This window comes from Dama dama, chromosome 19 (genome assembly GCF_033118175.1).
Source record: "Dama dama isolate Ldn47 chromosome 19, ASM3311817v1, whole genome shotgun sequence".
NCBI lineage: Eukaryota > Metazoa > Chordata > Mammalia > Artiodactyla > Cervidae > Dama > Dama dama.
Window position 1 is genome coordinate 24,179,811 of NC_083699.1, and position 25,761 is coordinate 24,205,571.

Below are 25,761 nucleotides of genomic sequence, written 5' to 3' on the forward strand. Positions count from 1 at the left end.
TGCTTTCATTCTTCTAATTAATTATATCTGCTTAAGTCTTTGGCATCAAAAGGTTGTGGGTGGTTTCAGCTTCTAGCGCAAGTCAAGTTTTCTAAGGTCAGACTCTTCATCTGAACAGCAGGGATCATAAGCAGTAAGTATCTACATTTCATGAGTTTGTGGAATGGAGACTTTTCTATAATGGGTATTCTATGTATACCCTATACATACATGTTTGTATACAAGTACCGCTTCTATCGTTAGCAAAACAAAGCCAGTCCTTGAACTTTAAAGAGACACATGAACCACAAAAAAGTCAAGAACTTTCACTTAAAACCACAATGAGATACCACCTCACACCTGTCAGAATGGCTACCATCGAAAAGACAACAAACAACACATGTTGGTGAGGTCGTGCACTGTCAGTGGGATTATACATTGGAGAAGCCCCTATGGAAAACAGAATAGAGGCCCCTCAAGAAATTAAAAATAGAACTGCCATATGATTTAGTAATTTCACTTCTGGGTATTTACCCTAAGAAAACAAAATCATAATTCAAAAAGATGTATGCATTCCAATATTCACTGAGGCATTATGTACAACAGCCAAGATATAGAAGCAATCTAAATGTCCATTGGTAGAAAAATGAATAAAGATATGGTATACACACACACATATATATATATAAGTCAGTATCACTCAGTGATAAAAAAGAATGAAATACTGCCATTTTCAACAATGTGCATGGACTTAGAGAATATTATATTATGTGAAAAAAGTCAGAGAAAGACAAATACCACGGGCTCTCGCTTGTATGTATAATCTTAAAAACAAAACAAAACAAAGACAGACTCATAGATACAGAGAATAAATGGGTGGTTGCCAGGAAGAGGGAGAGGGAAGATAGGTGAAGGGGATGAAGAGGTTCAAACGTACAATTATATATAATAAGTCACAGGGATACAGCATTAGGAATACTGTCAGTAATACTGTAATAACTCTGAATAAGACAACTGGTTATTAGATTTATCATGGTGATCATTTCATAATATATGCAAATGTCAAACCATTATATGTATACCTGAAACTAAAATAACATTGTACATCAACTATATTTCAATTAAAAAAAACCTGCCAGCTAAAGTGCATATTAAATCTAAGAAACTCTTAACATAAGAGAGGACTCAGAGTAAAAAAAGAAAAGGAGATTGTTCTTAGAGTTCTGAATGCATCTTAACTTCTAAGGTTTAAATCTAGAAAGGTAGAAACATTCTTCCTCAACGTGACCTTTGACGGCACACAGGTCACTGGGGTGTGTTTGCCGGTAAGCCAGTTCTTAGGCTTTGAGCATTTCATCAGGTGTGCCAGTCCTTTGTCTGACCAAAGCTGGTGTCTGTTATTTCTTACAATTTTTATTCTGGAGAACTTTTGTAAATATTCCCCACCCTCCAAAGTACATGTTAGGATGTGTGTGTGCATGCTAAGTCGCATCAGTCATATCCGACTCTTTTCAACCCTATGGACTGTAGCCCTCCAGGTTCCTCTGTGCATGGGACTTCTCAGACAAGAATACTGGAGTGAGTTGCCATGTCCTCCTCCAAGGGATCTTCCCGACCCAGTATCAATCCCGCATCTCTTATGTCTCCTGCACTGGTAGGCAGGTTCTTTACCAATAGAGCCGTCTATAAAGTGCCATTATTCTCATGGCTCAGATGATAAAGAATCTGCCTTTAATGCAGGAGACCTAGGTTCCATCCCTGGGTTGGGAAGATCCCCTGGAGAAGGAAACGGCAACCCACTTCAGTACTCTTGCCTGGAGAATCCCATGAGCAAAGGAGCCTGGTGGCTACAGTCCAAGGGGTCACAAAGGGTCGGACACAACTGAGGGGCTACGCTTTGACTTTCATTCTAATATAATCAGCTTTCCTGACCACATTTATATTGTAGGGTGACACTGTACCACCAGAAAGAAAACTGACCTCAACTGCTACCTCTTCTCAGGGAGAAATCCAATTCAAATAAAATATAGAACTCTGTCAACATAAACACCCAATAAATACACAAACCCTTGTACATCTACTCAGTTTTTGAAACTAATATTCAACACTAGGTACTTAATTGCTTCTATTTTAACCCAAAACACAAACTTGGAAGAGGGAGTTTCCTCCCCTATATTCACCGTGGAATAGACACTAGACACAGGGGAGTCAGTTAAATCTCACCTGCTCACAAACCTTAGCTGGTCAGCTCCCTGAGCTGTGCTCCTTGAGGAAATCTGAAAAGAGAAACCCTGGGCTTTACCCAAGACCACAGAGAGAATGGTTCGTTAGCAGAACTCTGTGGGCCTGTGAGTTCTGTGCATCACACCCTTCTTGAGAGGTATGATCCTGAGTAAGACGTTTGAAACCTCTGGATGTTCATGGTCTCAGTCAGCAAATGGCTATCACAACCCTACATAATCTCTGGATTCAAGTGTTAGAATAACAACATGAGGACCACAGACTTGGAAACGCAGAGATGTTCCCTAGAAACAAACGTAAGAATAAGGAATCCCTTCAACACTGATAATGTAGATGGCAGAATGCTAGTGGTGATGGAAGCAGTGGAGTACAGTGGGACAGGAAATATAATCAGTACCTGTTTTGTTTTTATGTGGGATTCCCAGGTGGCACTAGTGGTAAACAAACCACCTGCCAATGCAGGAGACATAAAAGATGTGAGTTCAATCCCTGGGTCAGAAGGATTCCCTAGAGGAGGGCAAGGCAACCCACTCCAGTATTCTTGCCTGGTGAATCCCATGGACAGAGGAGCCTGGTGGGCTACAATTCATCGGGTTGCCAAGAGTTGGACATGACTGAAGCGACTTACCAGGCACGCTTACTTTTATGTATTCTTAAATATGTGGATTAGAAGGAGAGCTAACACCATGATGTATAGTATTAACGCCAGACTTCAAAGACTACAATTGATCATGGTGTTACTCGTCAGCTGAATCAGGTACTCATAAATCTCTTTTGCTTCTAGACTGGAAAACAATGTTCAAACAAAGAGTTTTTTGTTTGGACACTGCTATTTTGTTTTGGGCTTTGTTGGCAGGCTTATTGTACCCCCCCCCCTCCACCATTTGTGTTTTTCCCTATCCCCTACCAACACTCCAACACTGGTTTCTTTGCCACACCTTAAATTTAGAACATATTTACTCAGATGATTAACTATAGCCATTAGCCTTGTTCAAGCAAGTCTTGTCCTGAGCAATGGATAAGCTGGAGACCGGAGGAAGAGGGCAGCCTTGGCTCCTTCTTAGTCATCCTCGCCTCCCACCCCATGCCCATCCTGCTGTAGACCATCAGGGCTGGGTGCCAAGCACCAACTCCTTTCAGCACTCAGAGGCAGGCATATCCACATGGGGACAGGAGTGCTTCTGGTGCTTAGCTTCCATGATCGGTTTCTTTAGGGAAGGTTTTGAAAGTTCTGAAGGAGCTCTCAACATGGATAAGTGGATACAAAACAGTAGAACAAAATGTACTAAGCGTTTGGGTAACAAAACATTTCTGCTGAAATCACTAGGTGAATTAGCTGGGGGAAATCAGAGTCTGCTTAATTTGAAAATCCTTTTAGGAGGCAATCAACTCTGCCTCCATCAAAAAAAAAAAAAAAAAAAGGCACATTGTCCAAAGTTTCACTAACTTTCACTCTTTTGACACAAAAGGAGAAGGAAGGAGATGAATGCAGGTCAAACTTCTCATTGAAGCACCTGATACTTTAGAGGCAGTGCTGGTGTACTTGGGTCATGGGTACTACATACTTATAATCTGTACTGGAAAAAAGTGAATAGTGTGGTCCTTAATGGAAACAGAAATGGGAAGCCTACACAGGGCTTTTCAACCTGCACTCATGATTCAACAAACAGTTTGTATCTTGACACTGTTGCCAGATCATTCTCAACTAAACTACCCATGAATTCTTTCCTTTTTTCCTCTGTTTGTCTCTCCCATCCTCAACCCCAAATACACAAACCTAGGCTCCCCTAAGAGGAGAAAACACAAAAGCAAAGAGTAAGCAATTTGCCACCATGCCACATCAGGTGACAGCTAACCGGTCTTCCCTCTGCTCAGAAGAGAAAAAAGTACAGATATGCACCCGGAAAATATCTGCATGGTCTCCAGTGCAGTAAGATTCATCCATTTGCTCACAAAAGTACACAACTGCAGCTGAGAGAATAAATCAATTCAATTCAACAAACATTTATCAAGCTCCAGTCTGACTGCATCTTTCGGGGGAAAAAAAAAAAAAAATCATGCACCTGGCTATTGGGAGATGATTTTTGAAGAAGTCTAGAAATATGCTATTCCTGCCCCCTCCCATCAAAAACAAGGCATGAGAAAAGAAGAAACCAACTCCTTCAGAGGGTAAGCAGCATTTTACGCTGTAAAATGTAACAAACTGAAGCCATGCCGGTTTCCTTTTGTAGATGGAAAAGAATTAACTTCTTATCTTTCTTGGGAAATAACAATTTGGTTCCTTGTATAAAAAAATGTATCACTCAACCATCAATCACCCTTCGGTATTTTCGATATAGAGATTAGATGAAGTATATATTGAAACAAGTTAAGGCATCACTGCTTTATATTACACATTCAAATTGATCGGGGATCTATCCTAAATGAATTTTAAACATGCTATGCAATAGCAGGGTAAAACCAATCCCTGCCAAACATTTTAGGGGGATTTCCACATCTCATCCTCACCCCAGATTTCCTCTTAGGAAACTGGCATGTGGAGCTAAGAGAAAAATTAGGGTATGAGACCCCAAGTCAAGCTCTATCACCTGCCTGCTTGGTGACCTCAGAAAAGTCATTTAAAAACTGAGACCTCAACTTCTTCAAACTTTAAAACAGGAATAATCATACCCGCTTCTGTCTCACTTGTAGGGAGACTGTGAAAATCAAATGAAATAATCAAGATAAAGATTTTATGCAAACTGTTATAATCATGGCTACTGATGTTTAAGTCCACAGTCCTAGCAACAAGGTGGCAAAAGGAAACCCATCTCTGTCTCCAGAATGTGTACCAGGGTCTTCACAAGTTTAACTGGCCTGTAGCCTCTTGGGTTTAGGAACCGGGACAGTTTTAGACTCATGTCCATGAAACCAGCTTCAGAAAGAAGGGGAACACTTTTATCATTATCCTGGTTTTTTTTTCTATTATACTGCATAGTAGGTAGACACTGTTTTTATTTATCAGTATTTAGTGTGTGTTAGCTATTATGAAATGCTGTATTGAGTGTCAGTCTCCTTGTTTTACAGGCTTACACAGCTGAGATAAAGCAAAAATGACACATATTCTACTGAGATTGTTGTGGTTGGTGTTCAGTCACTAAGCTGTGTCTGACTCTTTGCAACCTCATGGACTGCAGCACACCCAGCCCCGCTGTCCTTTACTGTCTCCCGGAGTTCACACAAGTTCATGTCCATTGAATCGGTGATGCCAGCCAATCATCTCCACTGAGATAGGGCACTCCAAAATCAGCAAAACATGGAAGTGGTATACTTTTTTTTTTTAAATCAGTATTTTTAGCCATCTACTCTGTACTGGCACTAGAGAAATAGTTAGGTAACGTTCCAGAACTCAAGGAGCTCAGAGTTTCTAGAGTGGAAACATCCAGACAGAACATAACAAAACAGGGAGGGCAAGGTGAGAAAGAGAGGTCAGCTGGGGTCCCAGGGAGCAGAGAAGGGTTAAGGATGTCAGGCAGGTGGCAGGAACAAACAGACCCTGCAGGCATTGTGTCAGCACTGAACCCACAGGAGCCAGGATCTACCAAAGATGAGGCTGGAGGGGAAGACAGAGGTCACGTGACAAGGAACCCAGGCCTGGGGACCGCAGCGTGGGGCTGCTCTATGGATGGATGCAGGAGGGGAGTTCAGAGGAGTAGCTGAGAAGGGATGCTACATCGGGGACACCCCCACTATCCTCCTTCTAGAACACTCTGTCGTTATGTGAACTACTGGATTTCCTATGGAAAAACAAACATTTTCCTACTAAAAAAGAAAACAGTTGATGCAGTAAAGGTAAAGGGAAATCCCACTGTAAAACTGCAAGAAAAAGAATCACAGCCCAAAACAACTGAATAAAGAAAACATGAACAGTACTCGGAATGGATTCGTATAAAATGCTGCAGTGGAACTGACCTCTTCCTCTACTTCTACCTCTACCTGAGAAGGATCATTTTATTTAGACATAAACAGGGTAGAAAAGTCAAGCGTGGCAGCCAGTTTCAGCTTCTTAGAACAAGATGCTGCTCCGTAAGTACTGGGTGGTCAGTCACCTGGAGGACAAAGCAGACCGGTGAGTCATCATGAGAAACACAGGTCTGCAGGACCCTTTGGGGCCTGATAGAGAGTTGGTGTTACAAGAAGCTCACAGGAAACCATCACTTCTACAATTAAGATTACTGGCAATATTTTAAAAGAGAAAGGCAAGGCAGGGCTGGTGTGGGGGAGAAGGAGTGGGGAGTAGGGAGTTACTGTTTACTGAGTACTGAGTTTCAGTTTGGGATGATGAGAAAGTTCTGGATTTGGATTGTGGGGATGGTTGCACAAGTACTTCATGCTACTGAACAAAATTTTATAGCACTGGTATTTTACCATGATAAGAGGATGGGGGGAGGAAAGAGGCAAAGAGAGACAAAGAGACAAAATTAAAAAGTAGTAAGATTTCTAATAAACTCGGCTGAGAAACTCCTACTACCTTCCTGAATGTGACACACAGAACAAAACTGAATTTCTCAAGAAATACTCTAAAGAAAGACGTCATCTGGAACATGCTAGTGGTCTGCCAAAGACAGTAGTCCCAAAGGTCTATATTATGTAATCATGGGCCAGTTTTCTAAAACAATAGAGCGTCTTCTCCCTAAAGGAGACGGAACTCTTCACATACTTTAGTTCATAACTCTTCAGTCTAGAAAGATGACTTCGTTATTATCATCATTATGGTAGCTATTTTGTATCTGTTAAGAGTCTAGGTAAGCCAGCTGCTGTTTTCTCTTCTTTTGTTGCAGATGGGAACAAAACAGACGGCATGTCTGTGCATTGCCTGGGAAAGCAAGGAACAGGATCAAAATCAGAATCCCTGCCCAAGGCCACAACATTCGGCAGAGGAGACTGTGCTCCGCCCAGCATGGAGGTTTGGCAATGCTTCATGCCCCTACTCCAGAATCTCACCACCAAGCAGGGCTCCTACTTGGTGGAGAGCATATATTTGCTTGCCAGACAGCATCTATTTATTTTTGCACGTGCAAAACATCCAAGTGGACTTAATACAATTATATTTGAGGTTAAACCACAGAGATAAGAAATTCAAACTAGGGCCCCAATTAATCACTCTTTTTAAGAGTTTCAAATGTTTTCCATGTCTAAATAGTTAAAACTGTACATGGCCCTAAATTCTGTGCCTATAATCCTGATGGAGTTTCATTCCACAGGTCACAAATCATCCCCCACTAATGGTAATTACTCAGTAACTATTGATTGTTTAATTACTTGAGACTGCCCTATACTCAACAAGTCATTACAGGTATTAGGAGATCTGAAAATTATAAGTCGCCAGAGTGCTGTGCATCAAGTTATTTGGCAAGTCACTGATATGAGATGAAAGGGAAGTATTTTAAACTAAAGCAATCTAAACACTTCAAAGGAAAGGTGGGTATACATGTGCCAAATTGATAATAGATATTTATTATAAAGGATGACACTGAATAAATAAATAAACAAGGTTAACAAAACCCCAGGATACAGATGAGAATAGAAGAGATATCTCCTCAAAGGCAGAGACACCTAAAAGAGCCTTTAAGTCCCGTGATAGACAATACCTTAGTCCAGTGGATCTCAATTCTGGTTTTGCACTAGAAGCATCTGCAAGTTCTGGAAGCCAGCTTTACCCAGTCCTACACCAGACCCACTAAAACCAAATCTCCAGAGAAAGGCCCAGATATGTTTGGTGTTTCAAAATTATCCAGATGATTTCCATAAACAGTGAGGGCTGAGCAATACGAGTAGCTACAAGAAATCCAACCAAGTCCCCTGTGGTAGGTTTTGGGAGCAACTCTGGAGGTCTGGCCACCCAGCAGAGAAGCAACCTTCCTTATGTACATGGCACATGGGCTCACAAAGGTCTACCCAAGTGCTGCCATGGCAACCATCTAATTCATTACACCCAATGGATCATAGCATGAGGTGGCACAGTCTTGAGCCAAATTAGATGCAATCAACACAGGGATCTATGAAAAGCTCAACAAGCCAACCCATTTCAAGGGTAAATAATTCTACTTACGGGGCAGGAGTAAAACTGTTATGTGTAATTCTGCCCAGCTACAATGAAAGTACCCTCTGAGATGAAGCAATAATAACTAAATAATCCCAAAGGCTTAGCCATGGTCAAATGAACCTATGACTAGGAACAATGCTTCATATGTGCCACAGCATCTTAGAGACATGTTTTAAAATATCTATTTGATGTTAAAAAATCACAATTTCTACACTCCTAGAAAAATAGTACTGGGGTATTTTTGGTAGCTATCTTTCTTTAAGAAAATTGAATGAAACCAACTAGTACCCTTGGGCTATATCATTAATTTATTTTAATAGATAATCTGTCACTATAAACAGTATAAAAATTCTTTTTAAAGGCAATCAACATATTGGATCTGGCCCAAGAGCCCGGTTTATAAGAGAACAGGAAAGACAGATCTGCTCCAAACTCCTTTTCATTAAATTTCTTTCCACTTATGAAAACGCTAAATCACACCCCACAATGTGCAGATGCCAAGGCCTCCAAGCTTTTTCCAAATCCCCTTCCCATAGTCCATTCAGGTCCCCACTCTGATTCACAATGCTCCACATTTTATATTCCCACTGTCTCTGTCTGCACAGCAGTTTTAAGAGTTTTTGCTATATTGTCTTATCCTTATAGAAGTGGTCCTTGAGCAGGGCAGAGAGGGAGACAATTTTACTCCCCAGGAGACTCCTGGCAATGTCTGGAGACATTTCTGATTGTCAGGACTTTGGGAGTGCTCCTGGCATCTCATAGGTAGAGGCCAAGGATGCGGCTAAACACCCTGTGACGCACAGGACAACACCCCAACAATAAAGAGCTATTTGGTCCAAACGTCAACAGTGCCAAGGTTGAGAAACCCTGCCTTTAAGGGATAATGTAGTTTAATAAGTGTGCTTTAGTTTCCTCCCCTATAAAATCATGAAGAGTAACTAAGACACAACATTTGAAAACTTTACCACACAATAATTAGTTAACCTGACGGCACACTTCTTAGACTAGGAACCACCTCAGCTGGCTCTGCATTCTCCCCCCAAAGCACAGGCTTTTTCACTGGCACTCAACAAATGTGAAATAACATATTCTTTATAGTAGAATTATTGTTTTTTTAAAAAAATGCCATTATTATCTAAGAAATTTGACATTCTCCTATAATCACTCCTTACCAAACAAGGAGTGAACAGCGTAATTCATGATTCATTAGAAGAGACTATGATAAACTACACTGAATCCTATGTCACAGAATCACCTCCATATTAAGATTGTTAATAAGTTTACTATGAATTGCTTTGTCTTACTTCAACAGATGGTTTATTAAGAGATCCCAATATACAAATGTAAGGAAATCTCATGCAATGGGCTCAGATTCTTCTACTATACCAGGTCAGTTTTGACCCTTTCAATTCTCAGGTTTTGAGTTGAATTCAGAAACAACCTTACCTGTAATCATAAGCATGTCAAATAAAAACAGCAAAAGTCAAATCTCAGAATGAGTATGTCAAACCTGGCTGGCATCAAATCTCAAATCAAAATCTTTGTGTTTTTTTTAACTTTTCTCAGTTTATGCATGTTAGAGTCAGCACAAAAACTCTAAATAATTACAAAAAAACATTGGGATTAACATTCACTCAAGCAGCCCTGCGTGCATGCAAAGTCACTCAGTCATGTTCAACTCTGCGACCCTGTGGACTATAGCCCGCCAGGCTCTTCTGTCCATGGGATTCTCCAGGCAAGGATACTGGAGTGGGTTGCCATTTCCTTCTCCTGGGGGTCTTTCTGACCCAGGAATTGAGCCCAAGTCTCTATGTCTCCTGCATGGGCAAGCGGGTTCTTTACCTGGCAGCCCTACCACAGGGTAACTGACAATCGTTTCTGCAGAGTTTCTGGAGGTGTGGCCCCTGGGCTCTGAACGTCAGCAAGAATCTTTAAACTTATTAGAAGTTCAGATTCCTGGATCCCAACCAGACCTATTGAATAAAATTTAAGAGGTGAGGCCTGGAAATCTACATTTTTAATCACTTCTCAAACATTTCCTTCACATAGTAAAGTCTGGGAACCTTTACCAGGAGACCGAACCTCAGAAAACTGATTTGCCTCATTTGTAAATTTGCAGCATGGGTCTTGCTTCCACAGACTATCAATAATTAATTTAACATAAAATCCACACCCAGCTCCTACCATAAGAAACAAGTAGAGAATTCTGCTGATTATTTTTGTCCATATATGTATGTCTGAAGTAAGCAGATATTTTATGGGAAATGCTGAAAAAATACTGGGGACAAATATAGATAGAATTATTCAGGAAAACAGAGCTCAACTCTGGGCCCCACACAGGTCACCATTTAGTATGTACCAGATGCTGGATACAGCAATTGCTAGACAGACTAGGTCCCTATCCTTATTTGCCCTTTATGGTGCATTTTAACTGTTTAATATATACATAAACAAAGACGTAAGATAATTTCAGAGAGTGTCAATGCCACGAAGGCAAAGAAATAAGTTGATGTGATAGAGAAAGTCAGTGGGGGAAGAAAGCAATAGCAGTGGCTGCCTGAAAAGTAGATTCCTTGAGGAGGTAACATGTGCGCTGGGTTCTGAAGGACAAAGACCCAGTCATCAGGAAGCTGAGGAGAGAGTGTTCTAGATAGAGAGAACTGTTTCAATAAAGACCCTGAACTGAGAGCAAGGTTTTCATGAAATCATTATAGAAATTAAATCAGAAATCAGATTATATGTACAAGATGTTTCATGACATAGAAAATACTATTTTATAGTATCAAATATCATTTTTATTAATATGTTAGAATTGTTTCAGGACAAAAGCCAAGATAATGAAAGACCTCAAGTCTAAGTCATAGGAAAAATTAAGCAACTGAGGCTCTAATACCTGGAGACCAGGAGACACAAGTATGTGTTTGGGGGAAGAAGAGAGAAGTCTTTTGAAGGACTATGTTCTTGTGGAAGAGGATTTTTTTTTTTTAATAGTTAGATGGAATGAGCTTGCACTGGTAAACATTTCAGGAAGGCAGAATCTTGGCTCAATATGACAATGTACATTCAAAGAAAATTGCAGGTAAATAGGATGACTGGGAGGCAATGAGTTCCACATGAGTGGAGGTGATCAGGGATGGAACAGATTGCTAGCAGAGGAATGACTGGGCTAGATAACCTATAAGGTAGGTCATATACCTATAAAGTCTGCAACCCTTTGAAAACACACACACACAGAGTTTCAGTGTTCCTTCTCCCCAAGTACTATAACCACTATAACCAACATTGCCTCTTGACCTCATAATTTACAACCTAGAGGAGGTTTTAAGAGAAACCTGAGAGATACAGAGGACTCTACCATATTCCTTATTTACACTGTCACTCAGTAATAACGTCTTCACCTCTGCAATCATCAATATATATTTCCAAAGGGCAAATTAAGAAACAGGATAGATGAACATTCATTTTTTGAAAACTGTGGCTAAGATTTAGTGGTGTTTTAGCGATGAACACTAAACAATTATTTGGACCCATTAAAACAATTACTCTATTTTAACAAAAATGTGATGAAACTGGATTTCATCAGGTCCCAATAAACGGCATGCTAATGAACAGCCAAAGTCTCCAGCAAGCAGGTATGTGGCCTTTTCTTGGTTTATTTTTTAATGGGAGCCATAGGCCCAAGAAGGAAATGGCAACCCACTCTAGTATTCTTGCCTGGAAAATCCCCATGGACAGAGGACCCTGGTAGGCTACAGTCCATGGGGTCACAAAGAGTCAGACATGACTAAGCGACTTCACTTTTTCACTTTTATAGGCCCAAGAAGATGATTTCCTCATTTAAAAAAAAAAAAAAAAAAACCCTGACAGAGACTCTATACTCTTCATTATTTATGTATACTGTCCAGTAAGTAAAGCAAAAAACAGATACTGAATTGCCACATGACCACACAGGACCAAAATGCAAAAGATAAACAAATCTAACTTTCCAAGGACAGAGAGACCAAGTGAGACCTGGGAGTAAAACTAGAAGCTACTTCGAAAAGCTAAATGTAACTAAATGACCTTTATATAAAATATACTTCCACATCTAGATGTATGTGGCTTAAATGAAGATATACTCCAAGAAACATTCTCTTAATATCTACATATACTTTTGTTTATTCAATTAAGTATGCTTCTTAAAAAACTACTTGTAGGTTTTCCCTGGTGGCTCAGTGGTAGAGAAGAAGCCTGCCAAAGCAGGAGACACGATCCCTGGTCCAGGAAGATCCCACATGCCGTGGAGCAGCTAAGCCTGTGCACCACAACCATTGAGCCTGTGCTCCAGAGCCCGGGAACCACAACTACTGACGCCCAAGCACTTGAGAGCCCGTGTTCTGCAACAAGAGAAGCCACTGCAATGAGACGCCTGAATACTGCAACTAGAGAGTGGCCCCCCCTTGCTGCAACTAAAGAAAAGCCCAAGGAGCAATGAAGATCCAACACAGCCAAAACATAAATAATTAATTTTTTTTAAAGATTCTACATCTTAAAAAAACTACTTGTAAATAAAATTATATTATGACTCCTTTAGGACAACTTATTAAAAGAAACTTTGAAGAATCTTTCCAGAAAAGAAAGGCTACATCCACATCATTGTTCATAAAATTATACCGCATTTTATATCTAGGAACAACAAAAGCTAGAGTTACAAAAATTAAAAGATTTAATATTTAATGTCAAGAAAGTATCATAGAATTTTTGATATAGAAATCTGTTTCTAGGGCTATAAAATTTATATTGATGTGTACAGTATTTTAAAAATATACCTATTCCATAAAGGTTAAACATAACTTATAATGTGAACAATCACTTTCTAACTTATTTCTCTTTAAGTTCATGTATAGTTGAAATCCGGTCTGGCAGTTTTATTAAGCTTTAATCCTTCAGAGCTCAGAGTAACGGTAGGATTGGATTAGTGACTCAGGAAACCCAGGTGTCTCTGTCCTGGAGGGGGTGCCACCTAATGTCATCTGGGTTGCCTAGAAACCCAATCCTTAACTGGGTATGGAGGTTTAATTCTTCAGATAAATCATTCCAAGTCCCCAAAGCATCTATAGCAACACTCTCACTTGACTATTGCACAGGAAAGCTATGGTACCACAAAACACCACAAAGGGCTAGCACAAGGAACCAAGTCTCCTGTCTGCAAATCCAATGTGATCACCGTGGCCAGCGTTGCAGTCTCCCCTCAGCTTGACAGGGGCCAAACTTCTGAACCAACCACAAAGAGAAGAGCACCCTTTAGAACAACAGTGTTAGCAACTCAGTTGGTGTATTTCTTTCCTCTCTAAAGAGCTGAGACCTCTTGCCACTTGTTTTTTTTTCCCTCAGGTACCAAAAAAATTAGGGCTCATTTTGGATTTTCCAAACATTCTCATCCTTAATTGAGAATCCTTATCTTGTGATTATCCTCTCTTGCAGGAGTGTATAGTCCACCTCTTAGATTAGTGGACAAAGCTGTGAATCACCTTCCAAATGTGCATTCTACAGGTGGGAAGCATAGCATGATGGAACGGTGCTATAAAAACAACAGCATTATACAGAGTTGCTTCTCCATATTGACAGCAAATCAGAAGTAATTTTCTGCCTAAATCAGGGCTTAATTCATTAGCTCACATTAATTCGCAAGTTCAATCCAATTTCTCAAAAGGCAATAACATGATCTTCCAATCTAATTATCTTCATTGAAAGTATTTAAAAGCATTTGCTGAGACACCTTTCTTTCTTGTGTCAGACAGGATAAACATCAAGTGAACAGCTGGGGTAGACTACATTCTTTCTAATTGCAGGGTGTTGACCTTTTAGGAAATAATCATATTTTGCAAGAGTGAAATTTTCCCGAGTGGACACCAAAGGGTACCAACTGGTAAAAAAAAAAAAAAGTTAAAATGTTTATAATTTACATACACTTAAATATATACACACACACACACATATACTTTTGACATTCTGTAGCACTGAAAATATTACAATCTGGTGGACTTCAATAATTTAATCAACTAAGAGATGTTTAAGATTCAAAGAAGGAAATTTTTAAGAAATAGAACAACAAGACAGAATTTACAGTTGAAATGCCATCCCATATCATTACCACTCAGGAAAAGTGATAGATATTTCTCTTAAAATAATCATGAGGAAACAACTGGTCTGTATTGAAGGCATTTATTTCAATAGCTCATTCACTAAAACCCCCCGAGCTTTAGTTCAAAAAGGTAATTTCGATTTTCTTTTGATAATCAGGAGAATCAAGACACTTTTCTAAACAATCACATTTTTAGGTCATTTACTTGGAGAAAATATCTCTTAAAAGCATGTTTAAGGTGAACCTGAAAGCAAAAATTAGTATAAGAACAAGAACATTTTATTCCTCAACTCAACCTCAAGTTTAGCTTTTAATTATTTCCTATTTTGTAAGAGTTATTGCTGCCATTAGTCCTGTGTTTGTGAGTCAGCCAGTGTTCTCCTAACACTGTTCACTAAACTCATTTAACTCATGCCCTAGGCCAGTAGCAAATCTCCTTTTCCAGCTGTGATACTTTAATAGTTTAAATTTCTAAAGTAAATAGCATCATTCGCGCCTTTAAAAACCAGTTCTGGCAGCGATTAACGAAACTAAACACTTCAGAGAGCTTCAAGTACGTACCGTCAGAATTCACGCGTCAGATACAAGCTCTGTAACATATAATGAATGGAAATGCCCAAACCCCAGAATCCAGTTTAGGCAATGGGACTACAGATTCATTTAAAAAGATGGAGAGTCAATTAACAAGTATATTATTTCATTTTAAATCTGTTATGAGACACGTATGAGTGAGAACAGACAGTACTGCTATTCAGCATTTATGAACCGAAACCACACATGAGCCACGTTCAAGCTCAATGAACTTACCTTATATACTTGTCCATATGTTCCATTGCCAACAAGTTCCACCAATTCAAAGATTCCTGCGGGGTCCTGAAAGAAAAGAAATAAACAATAAAAATTCAAAACAATACTCTAGCCGTTGTCTTAATCAAAAGCAAATGCACATTTAAAATTAGTAAATAAATAACAGCTTTGAGGAGGCTCTCATATGTTAATATTAAAGAGTATTAAAGTTTAATTCAGCTGCAGCCATGAAATGAGACAAAATCCATTTGTTTCTATTTTACACTTCTATGAGATGTGTTTAAATCAGACAAAAGGAGACAAGACTTTCATGGAAACAAACAAAAAAAAGAATTAACGCATTTTGTACTGTCAAATGGAAATACACTTGTAGGTACATTGGCATAAAATGAAAGACACATCAGTCTAAGGGAGTTCTAATTCTTAAGATCTTTCTCTTTGACATTTCTGATCTGCTCCCTCTGTTGAACACTGGCAGTTGAGAGAGGAGCGCTACTATACTGTGGGGCAATCCTCCAGAGGTAGTCAACAGTTTTCAAGAGAAAATGGAATCCACCTAACTTCCTCTCTCAGAAGGTATTCCTCTGAATTCATCTCCCTTCCTGACAATGCTGCCTCTGCAAAACACGCTTTTGCAGATGGCCTCCAGTTCTTGCAGGACTTGGAGGGTCCCGGCAGGACCCAGAATGCAAAGGAAACTGGAGAACGACGCACATTCTTACCCACGAACAGGTGTCTGCAAACCTGAGAGTCACTAAATGTTCCCGTGCTCAGTAAATATCCAAAAATTGTGTTTATTATTCCTTAATTACTAACACCAAAAGTCAAAAAGAAAAATCAAAGCCTATAAAATTCAACTCACAGGCACAAAGTGACTTTGATCTCTTCTGATTCCTACTTGGAGAGAAATGATTTCTTTAAAGGCCTAGATCAGGAATCACAAACGCACATGTCCACAGAGGGCAAGCAAGTAACCGAAAAGAGTGAGGAGGGCCACGGAGGCCTGTGGCAGGATGAGGAAGTCATGTCTCCTTTGTAGGTGGAGGGGGGTGCCTAGCTGGAACCAACAGCTGTCGCTTCAACCTATGAGCACAGTCTTACCAGGTCTAAAAATTTCTCTGAAATGAAATTGAACATTTTGCATAATGTGAGATCTCCTCATTTTTAAACGTTAGGCATTAGCTCACTTAAAACACACACACACATAAAACAACACACACAACAACAAATACTGAGGGACAAATGAAAAAGACTTCAACCTCTGACCTAAAAAGCATTTCCCATCTCCAGTCAACAGGTTTTCGCAGCACTGCCAAATGGCATGACAGTGGCTGAGCGGCAGAGCGGACAGGTTCAGACAGACCTTTTAGGTTTTTAGACAGACCTTTTTGGATTTTAGGTTCAGACAGACCTGGGCTGAACACGAGCTCTGGCTGGTATGGCTGCCTGAATCCAAGATCCCCTGGAAGAGCAATTCAGTCTCTATGCAGTCAAAACGGGGATGACATCTACCCAGGAGAGTCCTGGGAAAGAGCAGGTGAGGGGTTAGCACCCACCTGCCCATAGTCAGCAATCTAATAGGAATTGTTTTTAAGCCGAGGAATCCCACACCTCTATAACATTTAAAGGGAAAAGTGCTCATATTCATGGAGAATAAGATAAATGAGTTTAATGTGACAAGTTAGAGCTCATTAAAGTGACAGCTTTCATTAAGTCAGGCCCAAGAAAAGCACTTTACGATGTGCCTTCAAAGATCCCTCACAGAGGGACTTCACTCGTGGTCCAGTGGCTAAGACTCCACACTCCCAGTGCAGTGGCCCCGGTTTCGATTCTTGGTCAAGGAACTACGTCCCATGTGCTGCAACTAAGAGCCCGCCTGTCCCGACTAAAACATCTCCCATGTCACAACTAAGACCCAGCACAGTCAAATAAATAAATTTTTTGAAAAATAAGTAAATAAAAGATCCCGAGAACCTAAAGACTCCCACATGCCACAACAAAGATCGAAGATCCCATGTGCCACAACTAAGACCCTGCCAGATAAATAAATAGAAATATTCTTTTAAATTATGCATTTAAAAAAATCCCACAGAGAAAACAAGTTAAGAAAAATAGTAAGACAAAGAAACAGTTAAAGCACTTAAGTCACTCACAAAACTGGAATTAGCATTATCCATTGTTATAAAGCCACGAAGGCAAGAAACCCCACTCCAGACTGATGGAGAAGTCCAGAAATTCCATCTCTGCCTCACTTGGTCAGGGAAGTGTTGATAAAGTCCCAGACAGCACCATAAGTCCCAGACAGCATCATAAGACAGGACAAAGAAAGGGCCTAGAGCTCTGAGCATGGAGACCCCAGAGCTAAAAGTCACTGGAGGCGCCTCAAGATGGGAAAGAAAAATGGTGTTTGTTAAACTACTAGACCATTAGAGCAGTAGGTTTTATAACAAACGGAATTAGAAAGAAGTGAGGAAAATGGGGGTGGGGGAGAGAGGCCCACACATGGTGGCAGCTGCTGTTTGTTTCTAAGCGGCGCTTCCCAGGAGTTTGTTTGCTCAGTGGTGTTTCTGCAATAAATTTCGAGAGGTTCTACATTTGCTTTAAATATCTCGACTGTTTTCAACATTCATTTTTCTTGATGTAAAAAAAAAAAAGAAGAACAAAAGAAAGGAGATGTAGGATGAAAGGGAAAGTGAAAGTCACTCAGTCGTGTCTGACTCTTTGCAATCCCATGTCTGACTCTTTGCAACCCCAAACAGTGCATGGAGTTCTCCAGGCCAGAATACTGTAGTGGATGGCCTTTCCCTTCTCCAGGGGATCTTCCCAACCCAGGGATTGAAGCCAGGTGTCCCGCATTGCAGGTGGATTCTTTACCAGCTGAGCCACAAGGGAAGCCCAAGAATACTGGAGTGGGTAGCCTATCCTCAGGAAGTGTTGAATGAGTGAATGAAAGAATGAATGAATGCGTTCATTTATTGAGCCCTTACTATGTGCTCAACACACTTACATGTATTATCTGTAACCCTGGGAAGAACTCTACAAAGTAGACATGATCTTCTTGACCCAGGAATTGAACCAGGGTCTCCTACACTGCAGGTGGATTCTTTACCAACTGAAATATCAAGGGAAGCCCCAAGATAGAGGGTGGTGACTACTAACTGCCTTAAGGAGCCTGGGAAGCAGGGGAGAGTGGTGGAAAGGGAGGCAGAAGCAAAAAGAGGGCACAGAGTAGGAACACCCTTCTACAGCAAGGGGTCACCCTACCTCACAAACCTCTCCTTGGGACTGGGGTTTAACGGGGAGGTCTCAGGAGGAGCCAAGCAGCTGACTTCTAGGTTCCTTCCCCTCCTCAAATAGTCCATTCACAGGCAGGTGGCCCCGCCAACCAGATTCAAGAAGACTCAATGCCAGGATTCTGATTCCAGCGGCTTGGAGAGAGGGGGTACATACTGAGGGGGCTCAGAAGCAAAGGTCAGAGGGACTACAGAGTATGATGGCAACTCCTCTTGGGTAGGCAACTAAACCAGAAACAGTCATCAAGTTAGGGTGTTTCCCCAGGAAACAGACTCTGAGAATGGCTGAGATTTACACAGAGGGAGTTAGTCAGGGTGTGCCTCAGAATCAACACCAGTGGGGAGCCAGTGAACAGGGTCTGGACTGAGCAGATGAAGGAATTAGAGCAACGGGGAGGAATACAGATTCCATCTGCTCCCACAGGTGCTCTGAAGCCAGGATGACTCTTCAGGATGACCCTACCCTGAGGCACAGGGACCTCTCCCTCACCTCCAATGACCAGTCATTGCATGCAGGCTGTCCCCCAGCCCAGTCCCAGAGGTGATGATCTTGGGTGAAGGGATATTCTTTCAGCCGAGGACAATTCCCGGTATCGCTAGTCGCCTACACTCCCAGCAGGTGGACAGTGAGCGCCTCAGTAGTGGAGAGCACTATAAGCATTGTGGCCAGAAATGAGGCTTCCCTGGTGGCTCAGACGGTAAAGAATCTGCCGGCAATGCAGGAGACCTGGCTGGGGTCGAACCCTGGGTCGGGAAGATCCCCTGGAGAAGAAAATGGCAACCCACTCCAGTATTCTTGTCTGGAGAATTTCATGGACAGAGGAGCCTGGTGGATTACAGTCCATTAGGCTGCAAAGAGTCGGACATGACTTAAGCGACTAACACTTTCACTTGCAATTGAAAGCAAAGTCTCCAGGCATCTACCTACTCCAGTATGCTACAGTAATAAGACAAAATGGCACGGAGTCATGGTGTTTGAAAGAAATCGGCTCTCTGAGACCCTAGAGAGCACAGGCAGAGCTACTGTTCATGAACACGCGAACTGACAGCTGACACTGTCAGCTAAGTGTCCCCCACCCTTCTCCCTGAATCCAAGAGCCTGGGTAGCTGGATGTCTGTGCATATACCCTTACACAAATGCATATAAATGTTAGAGACCTTCCCTGGGAATCATGATACAGCTTGAGCATTGTAAGTGTTCAGCTGTGTTCTCCAGTCCTGGAGGACTCTAAAGTCATTTCTCCCATGGCTCACCAGCAACCTGGATCTCTTGTTTGTAACGGTCTCTTCTCAGCCTGTCCTGGGTGTTCCCTATGAGGCTCTGACACTGCTGAGCGTCACCACTCTTGTTGGAATCCATCCTCTCCATCCTCTTCCATAACACTACTCAATCTCTCAGAGAGATTGTTGTTTCTTCTGCCTCTCCCTTAAAGGTTGGCCAACCCCAGGGCTCCATACTCATGTTTTGCACGAAGTGCTCATGATTTTATGCCCCAAAGTCCACCATATCCATCTATTCCAATCCATTCATACAACAGGGCTCACCATCTCTTACTGGGATTATTTACTTTCAATCAATTCTCTCCTCCTTTCAATCTTTCACACCAATCATCCTCAAACAGACATTTCTACACACAACACACCCCGGTTTAAAATCCTACACAACGTAATTCAAATTGAAAGTAAGGAATCTGTCGTTCTGAGGCCCAGCCCTCAGTCCCAGCCTCGTGTTGCAGCCTTCTGCCTGCCAAGATTATTCCTCCTACCATTCTCTTTGAGGCAAGCCCATCCTTGAGGCCTAGCATCACACCTCCTCTGGGAAGTGAAGTGAAGTGAAGTGAAGTCACTCAGTCGTGTCCGACTCTTTGCGACCCCATGGACTGTAGCCTACCAGGATTCTCAGTCCACGGGATTTTCCAGGCAAGAGTACTGGAGTGGGTCACCATTTCCTCCTCTGTGAAGCCTGTCTCTAATTAGTGCCCCGCCTCTCTGCACCCACAGCACGCTCCATGATAACCCCTCTCATACAGTGTGATCTCCTCTTCCATTTCTCCCCCTTGATGCATTACAAATGGCCTGAGAGCAGGCTCTGGAGCATATTTACCTCAGTGTTTCCCAGCACTTCGCATGGCATCCAACACACAGCTACAAGACAAAACTCTTTATCCAATAAGACTGATGTCCCACTCCCCATGCTCCACAACATGAGGAAAGGAAGTTGCAAAAAATGGGATCATGTATATGTATGGCTAAGTTGCTCTGCTGTGCATTGGTAATCAGCTATACTCCAATACAAAATAAAAAGCTAAGAAAAAAAGGGGGGGATCAAAAAAAGGGGGTGGATCAAAATGCAGAGCCAAAGGTCTAACAAACTTATCTTATTTCTTTTTCCATCTAGACAAAGCTGTCCCAGACACTGTCCCTTCCACAACACCCTGACCCAGTTCCCAATTGCACAAAACTGTCACATGTATGGCTTCCCAGGTGGCACAGTGGTAAAAAAATCCGCCTGCCAATGCAGGAGACACAAGAGACGCAGGTTTGATCCCTGGGTTGAGAAGATACCCCTGGAGAAGGAAATGGCGACCCACTCCAGTATTCTTGCCTGGAAAATCCCATGGACACAGCAGTTCATGGCATCACAAAGAGTCAGATAGGACTGAGAGGCTGAGCATGCACACATCACATGCATAAGCTCCTGTGGTATTCCCAGCTCTAAAGAAAATTCTAAGGCCCAATGGAGTAAGCTGTGCCTCAGGTGAGTAGAGAAGACAGCTTGTCAGGATGTGACCATGAACAATGCAACAAGGAGAAGACTGTGCCTAATGATCATGTTACAAAGACAGGAAAGGTAAGAGGCAAGAATCAGCTTAATTCTTCTCTCGTATTTGCTTAGCAGCTCATAAAGCCAGGATGGGCAGCGTGAAAGAAGGTTACATACACCAAGGAGAAAAGAGCACATGGTTGACATTTACCGAAGTCAGGAATCTAGGAATCTCTGTTGGCTACATATGCCTTTATTCAGATCGTAACCTTTGCTGCAAGGCTGAAAAGAAAATTTAATTCTAAGGTAGAGTAGTTTACATTACTTCATAATGAAATAGAACAACATATCAAAAGACAAGCTGTTCCATGAAAGAAAATGTAACTTTTCAGCAAGTACTAATGAAGGCAAATTTGGTTAGTCATAATAATAAAAATCGCAATAATCACTAACATTTTATGAGCACTTATGTGCCAGGTACTATTCTAAGCATTTTCCATGAATAGGTTATTTCATTATCACAACTCTATCAAGTGAATGCTGTTGCTGTCTGTGCTTTCAGAGGAGGAAACTGAGGCACAGAAAGAGGAAGCATTTAGTCAAGGTTGCACCATCGATGGGTGACTGGTCAGATTCCCTGGACTCTTCACGTCAGTACCCCATCTGCTTCATGGAATCAGCGTTCCCAGCCCTTGATTAAAACTTGCAAGTTTAAAAACTGCCCTCTGTCTCAGCTTCTCCATCTTTAAAATGGAAACAATAGTATCTTCCAGACAGGGTTGTACTATGAAGACTGTGAAGGTGTCCAGACTAATTTAGGGCCTAAATAAGACATCAATAAATATTAACCTCTTTTCTTTCCTTTCTTTTTCCTCTTTAAAAAGAGTTCATTTAATATACAAGGAATATGCCAGAGGAAAATTCAGTCTGTGTTTTAAATATTTTCAACTATTAATAATAAAGCCAGTAAAAGAAAACCAATTGTTTGTTAACCAGGACTACCAAGTGCATAACAAACAGGGTCAGATATTTATGGACAAAAAAGGGTCTCTTTAGAAATTAGCGAGACACTTGGGAAGACATATTCAATTTTGAGGTTTCCTGGGATGCTGGAATAACATTCTGTCAGCTATCAGCTGATGAAATTCAGGTGGCATTGACAGGCTCGAGTCTGACTTCTCAGCAGGGTGGAGTGATTTAAGATCTAGGAGTTAATACTCCCAGTCACTGAGTTATACATTAATTCTCTCAGGTCCCCTGAATGACACTGGATTTATTGGAACACTAAATAACATATATGGACTAAATCCCAAAGACTGGGAAAAGCAAACCTAAATATATAACTAGGAATGACTACTTCTTTAGCATCATAAAAGATCATGCATATTCTTCCCAGTCTTTCCCCCTCCTCTGAAAATGAAATCAAGAGAGAAATTGGGAGTATGCAATCGATTCTAGATAACCCTTCTCTCAAACTCCTCTCACGGCCATTCTGTGACTGGTCTTTCACTTGAGGTCACCAGTTCTGTGGCAGGGTGAAATAAACCCCCACAGAATACAGACAACTGATAGGGCTCCTAGAATGACTGTCTACCCCCCAGATTCCCTACTGACATCTGCCAAAAGACTGTGCTTACTCTAAACTAAAAGACCAAAATGTTATTTCTCTTAGAACCATATTTAGCAGCTGTTTTGTTCGGTTCCAGCCCTAACTGACAAGCATATGCTTACAAAAGCAAAACAGAACAAAGAAAACAGGAACAGTAGGAGAACTCTCCATATTTATCTTGAGGCTTCAGGCTTCTCAACACCATCATTATTCCAAAGGAAGCAGAGCACTGGGAATCACTGTGCTGATGCACTCAGCACCCCCAATCTGAGTCTGTGATGCGCAGGCAGCCGGACAAGGTCCCTCCCATCATTTTTCACTGACCGTCCCTTCTAATGTGAGGGTCTGAGGAGCCAAAGGTCTTGCCTTCCACAATGAGTTCATTCAATCCCTGGGTGCGAGCCACACCCTCCAGTGCAATGCGGGCATACTTAGCTGTATCCAACTCTTTGTGACCCCCATGGACTGTAGCCCACCAGGATCCTCTGTCCATGGACTTTTCCAGGCAAGAATACTGGAGTGGGTCGCATTTCCTACTCCAGAGGATCTTCCCAACCCAGCGATCTAACCCACACCTCTGGCGTCTCTTACACTGATGGACGGGTTCTTTACCACTAGCGCCACCTGAGAAGCCGCACCCTCCACACCCACCTAATGTCAGAAGTGGAAGCTGGCCCTGCCTCTTGATGCTTCCGGTCTGATGAAGGAATAGACATGAGCACATTAACTACACATACACAGTCATTAAATCACGATGACAAGTGACATGCAGGAAAAAGACAAGGTGCTCCCAGAGTATATTCCTGGAAGATCTACAATATAGCCCAGATCTCTTCATTAACATACTGCCCAAGACATGCCTCTCAAATGCAATCAATAATTCAGGTTAAAAAATTATATATATAATAACATGAAACACTGGTTGCTGAATTTTCTCACTTGATCATCTATATAAACCATGCAGAGCTATCAGAGGGTTGGTGTAAAAAAGTCAGGTTTCAAGTCGAGATTCTGCTCCGCTAGTGTTATGTGACTGCTCGTATTCTGGTTTACCCATCTGTAAAATGGGATAATCCCGCTTGGCCTGTGGTCTTTGCAAGGCCGTGTCCCATACAAGCTGGGCACCTCCTGAGCCGCACGTGTCCCTGCTTGTCCTGTGGGAAGGGTGGTGCTGGGATAGGCTGAGTCGATGATGCCAGCTGCCCCTACAGCTGCACTTGGCTAGATAGTATTGGTGTTTGGACATGGTCCCAGTCAGACCTCAAGGGACACTGTCCTCGATGGTGGTAGCCGCTAGCCCTTGGGTCAGGTGGAATAGAGCCTCTCCACCTCCTGTTCTGGTCCCAGGTCCACCTGCTGCTCAGCGGCCAGAGGCAGTGGACCAGGTTTCCCCACGCCTGCTACTGCTGCCCTGCTCCAAGCAGGACTCAGCAGCTCCAGCCTGTCCCCAAGGAGGCAGCCTATTGAATGAAATCTGAACCCCGGACCCTCAGATTAATAGAGGTGAGACCTTAGCTATAACAGTTATCGCTGTCCCTGGGATAGACAATGGCCTAAATGCTTTATATACATTTTCCTATTTAATCTTCAAAGTGACTGTAGCAAGTAGCTATTACTAACCCCAATTTTCCGAGGATGAAACAAAGGCTTTAAGACTTAAGTAAGTTGCTCAAGGTTAAATAGTTTGCAGTAGAGACAGCAGCCAAGACCAGACTGTAAAGGGAGCATAAGGAATACCCACCATGAGGATTGTTCTGAGGATCAGAAAAGCATTTAGCACAGTTGCATCAGTCATTGTCCGACTCTGTGACCCCATGGACTATAGCCCACCAGACTCCTCTATCCATGGGATTCTCCAGGCAAGAATACTGGGGTGGGTTGCCATGCTCTCCTCCAGGGGATCTTCCTGACCCAGGGATCGAACCCACGTCTCTTATGTCTCCTGCATTCGCAGGCGGGTTCTTTACCACTACACACGATACCAACGCCCACAACGCATGGCAGTGGTTAACAAAAAGAAGCCACTACTATCACTGCCGTTGGCTCTGGTATCACTAAAAGCTGCCCAAGATGACACCATTGTCAGTAGTAGAGGCAGGGGATGGTTGAGCTACAAAGATACTGACTACTTGGAGTAAACAAATTAATTGACAGTGAGAGGCAATAAACCATAGTAGTTAAGACCATAAACTATAACCAGAAAGCCTGATTCTGGTCCCACCTTCACCTTTTCCTAGCTCTGTGACCTTAAACATATCATTTAATTTCTCTGTGCCTCAGATTCCTCAATTATAAAATAGTGATGACAGCAGTCCTTACTTCCTGGGGTTATTACAAAATATACAGAAAACATTTCAAGCAGTGACTGGCATATTCCAAGCATTCAGAGGTGTTTGTTAATAATCATTATCCTAGAATGCAAAATCTAAAATAAGAATCATACTAGTTTTGTTCATTGCAGTGTTCCTACCACCTAGATAAGTGACTGGGACATTATAGACAATATATTAACAGTTGCTGGATGAATTAGGTCCCCACATCACCAGTTCTACCACCAAAAGCCATAATGTGATAAGATCTCTGACAACTGGAGTAAGGGTTTCTGAGACTGTACCGATAAAACCCCTCTCTTCATTTTTTACAGAACAAAGTAAGACCGAGGCAGCTCCTATATACTCATAAAATCATAGGTTTTTCCAACAGAAAGAAGTGAAGTGGCATGTCCAAGGTCTCAAATAGTTAGTAGCAGACTTAGGTTAAGAGTTCAAGTCCTTTGACTTCTAGTCTTTCTCTGTACAATAAAATCCTTTAATAAACCGAAGTAATCACTCACTGTCTTTCAAACAGTGGGCCTGGAAG

General features: G+C 41.7%; 1 protein-coding gene across 13 annotated transcripts in view; it reads right to left on the reverse strand.

The window, feature by feature from the left end:
- Positions 1 to 25,761, reverse strand: part of TNIK (TRAF2 and NCK interacting kinase) — a 395,669-nt gene that overhangs the window by 292,908 nt on the left and 77,000 nt on the right. For all 13 annotated transcript variants that reach the window (XR_009697107.1, XM_061168322.1, XM_061168319.1 and 10 more), the window contains exon 2: positions 15,237 to 15,302. Coding sequence is in view for 12 of the 13 variants with exons in the window: in XM_061168323.1 (XP_061024306.1) it covers positions 15,237 to 15,302 (66 nt within the window). In the remaining variant the exon portion in view is untranslated. The remainder of the gene's footprint in view (positions 1 to 15,236; positions 15,303 to 25,761) is intronic.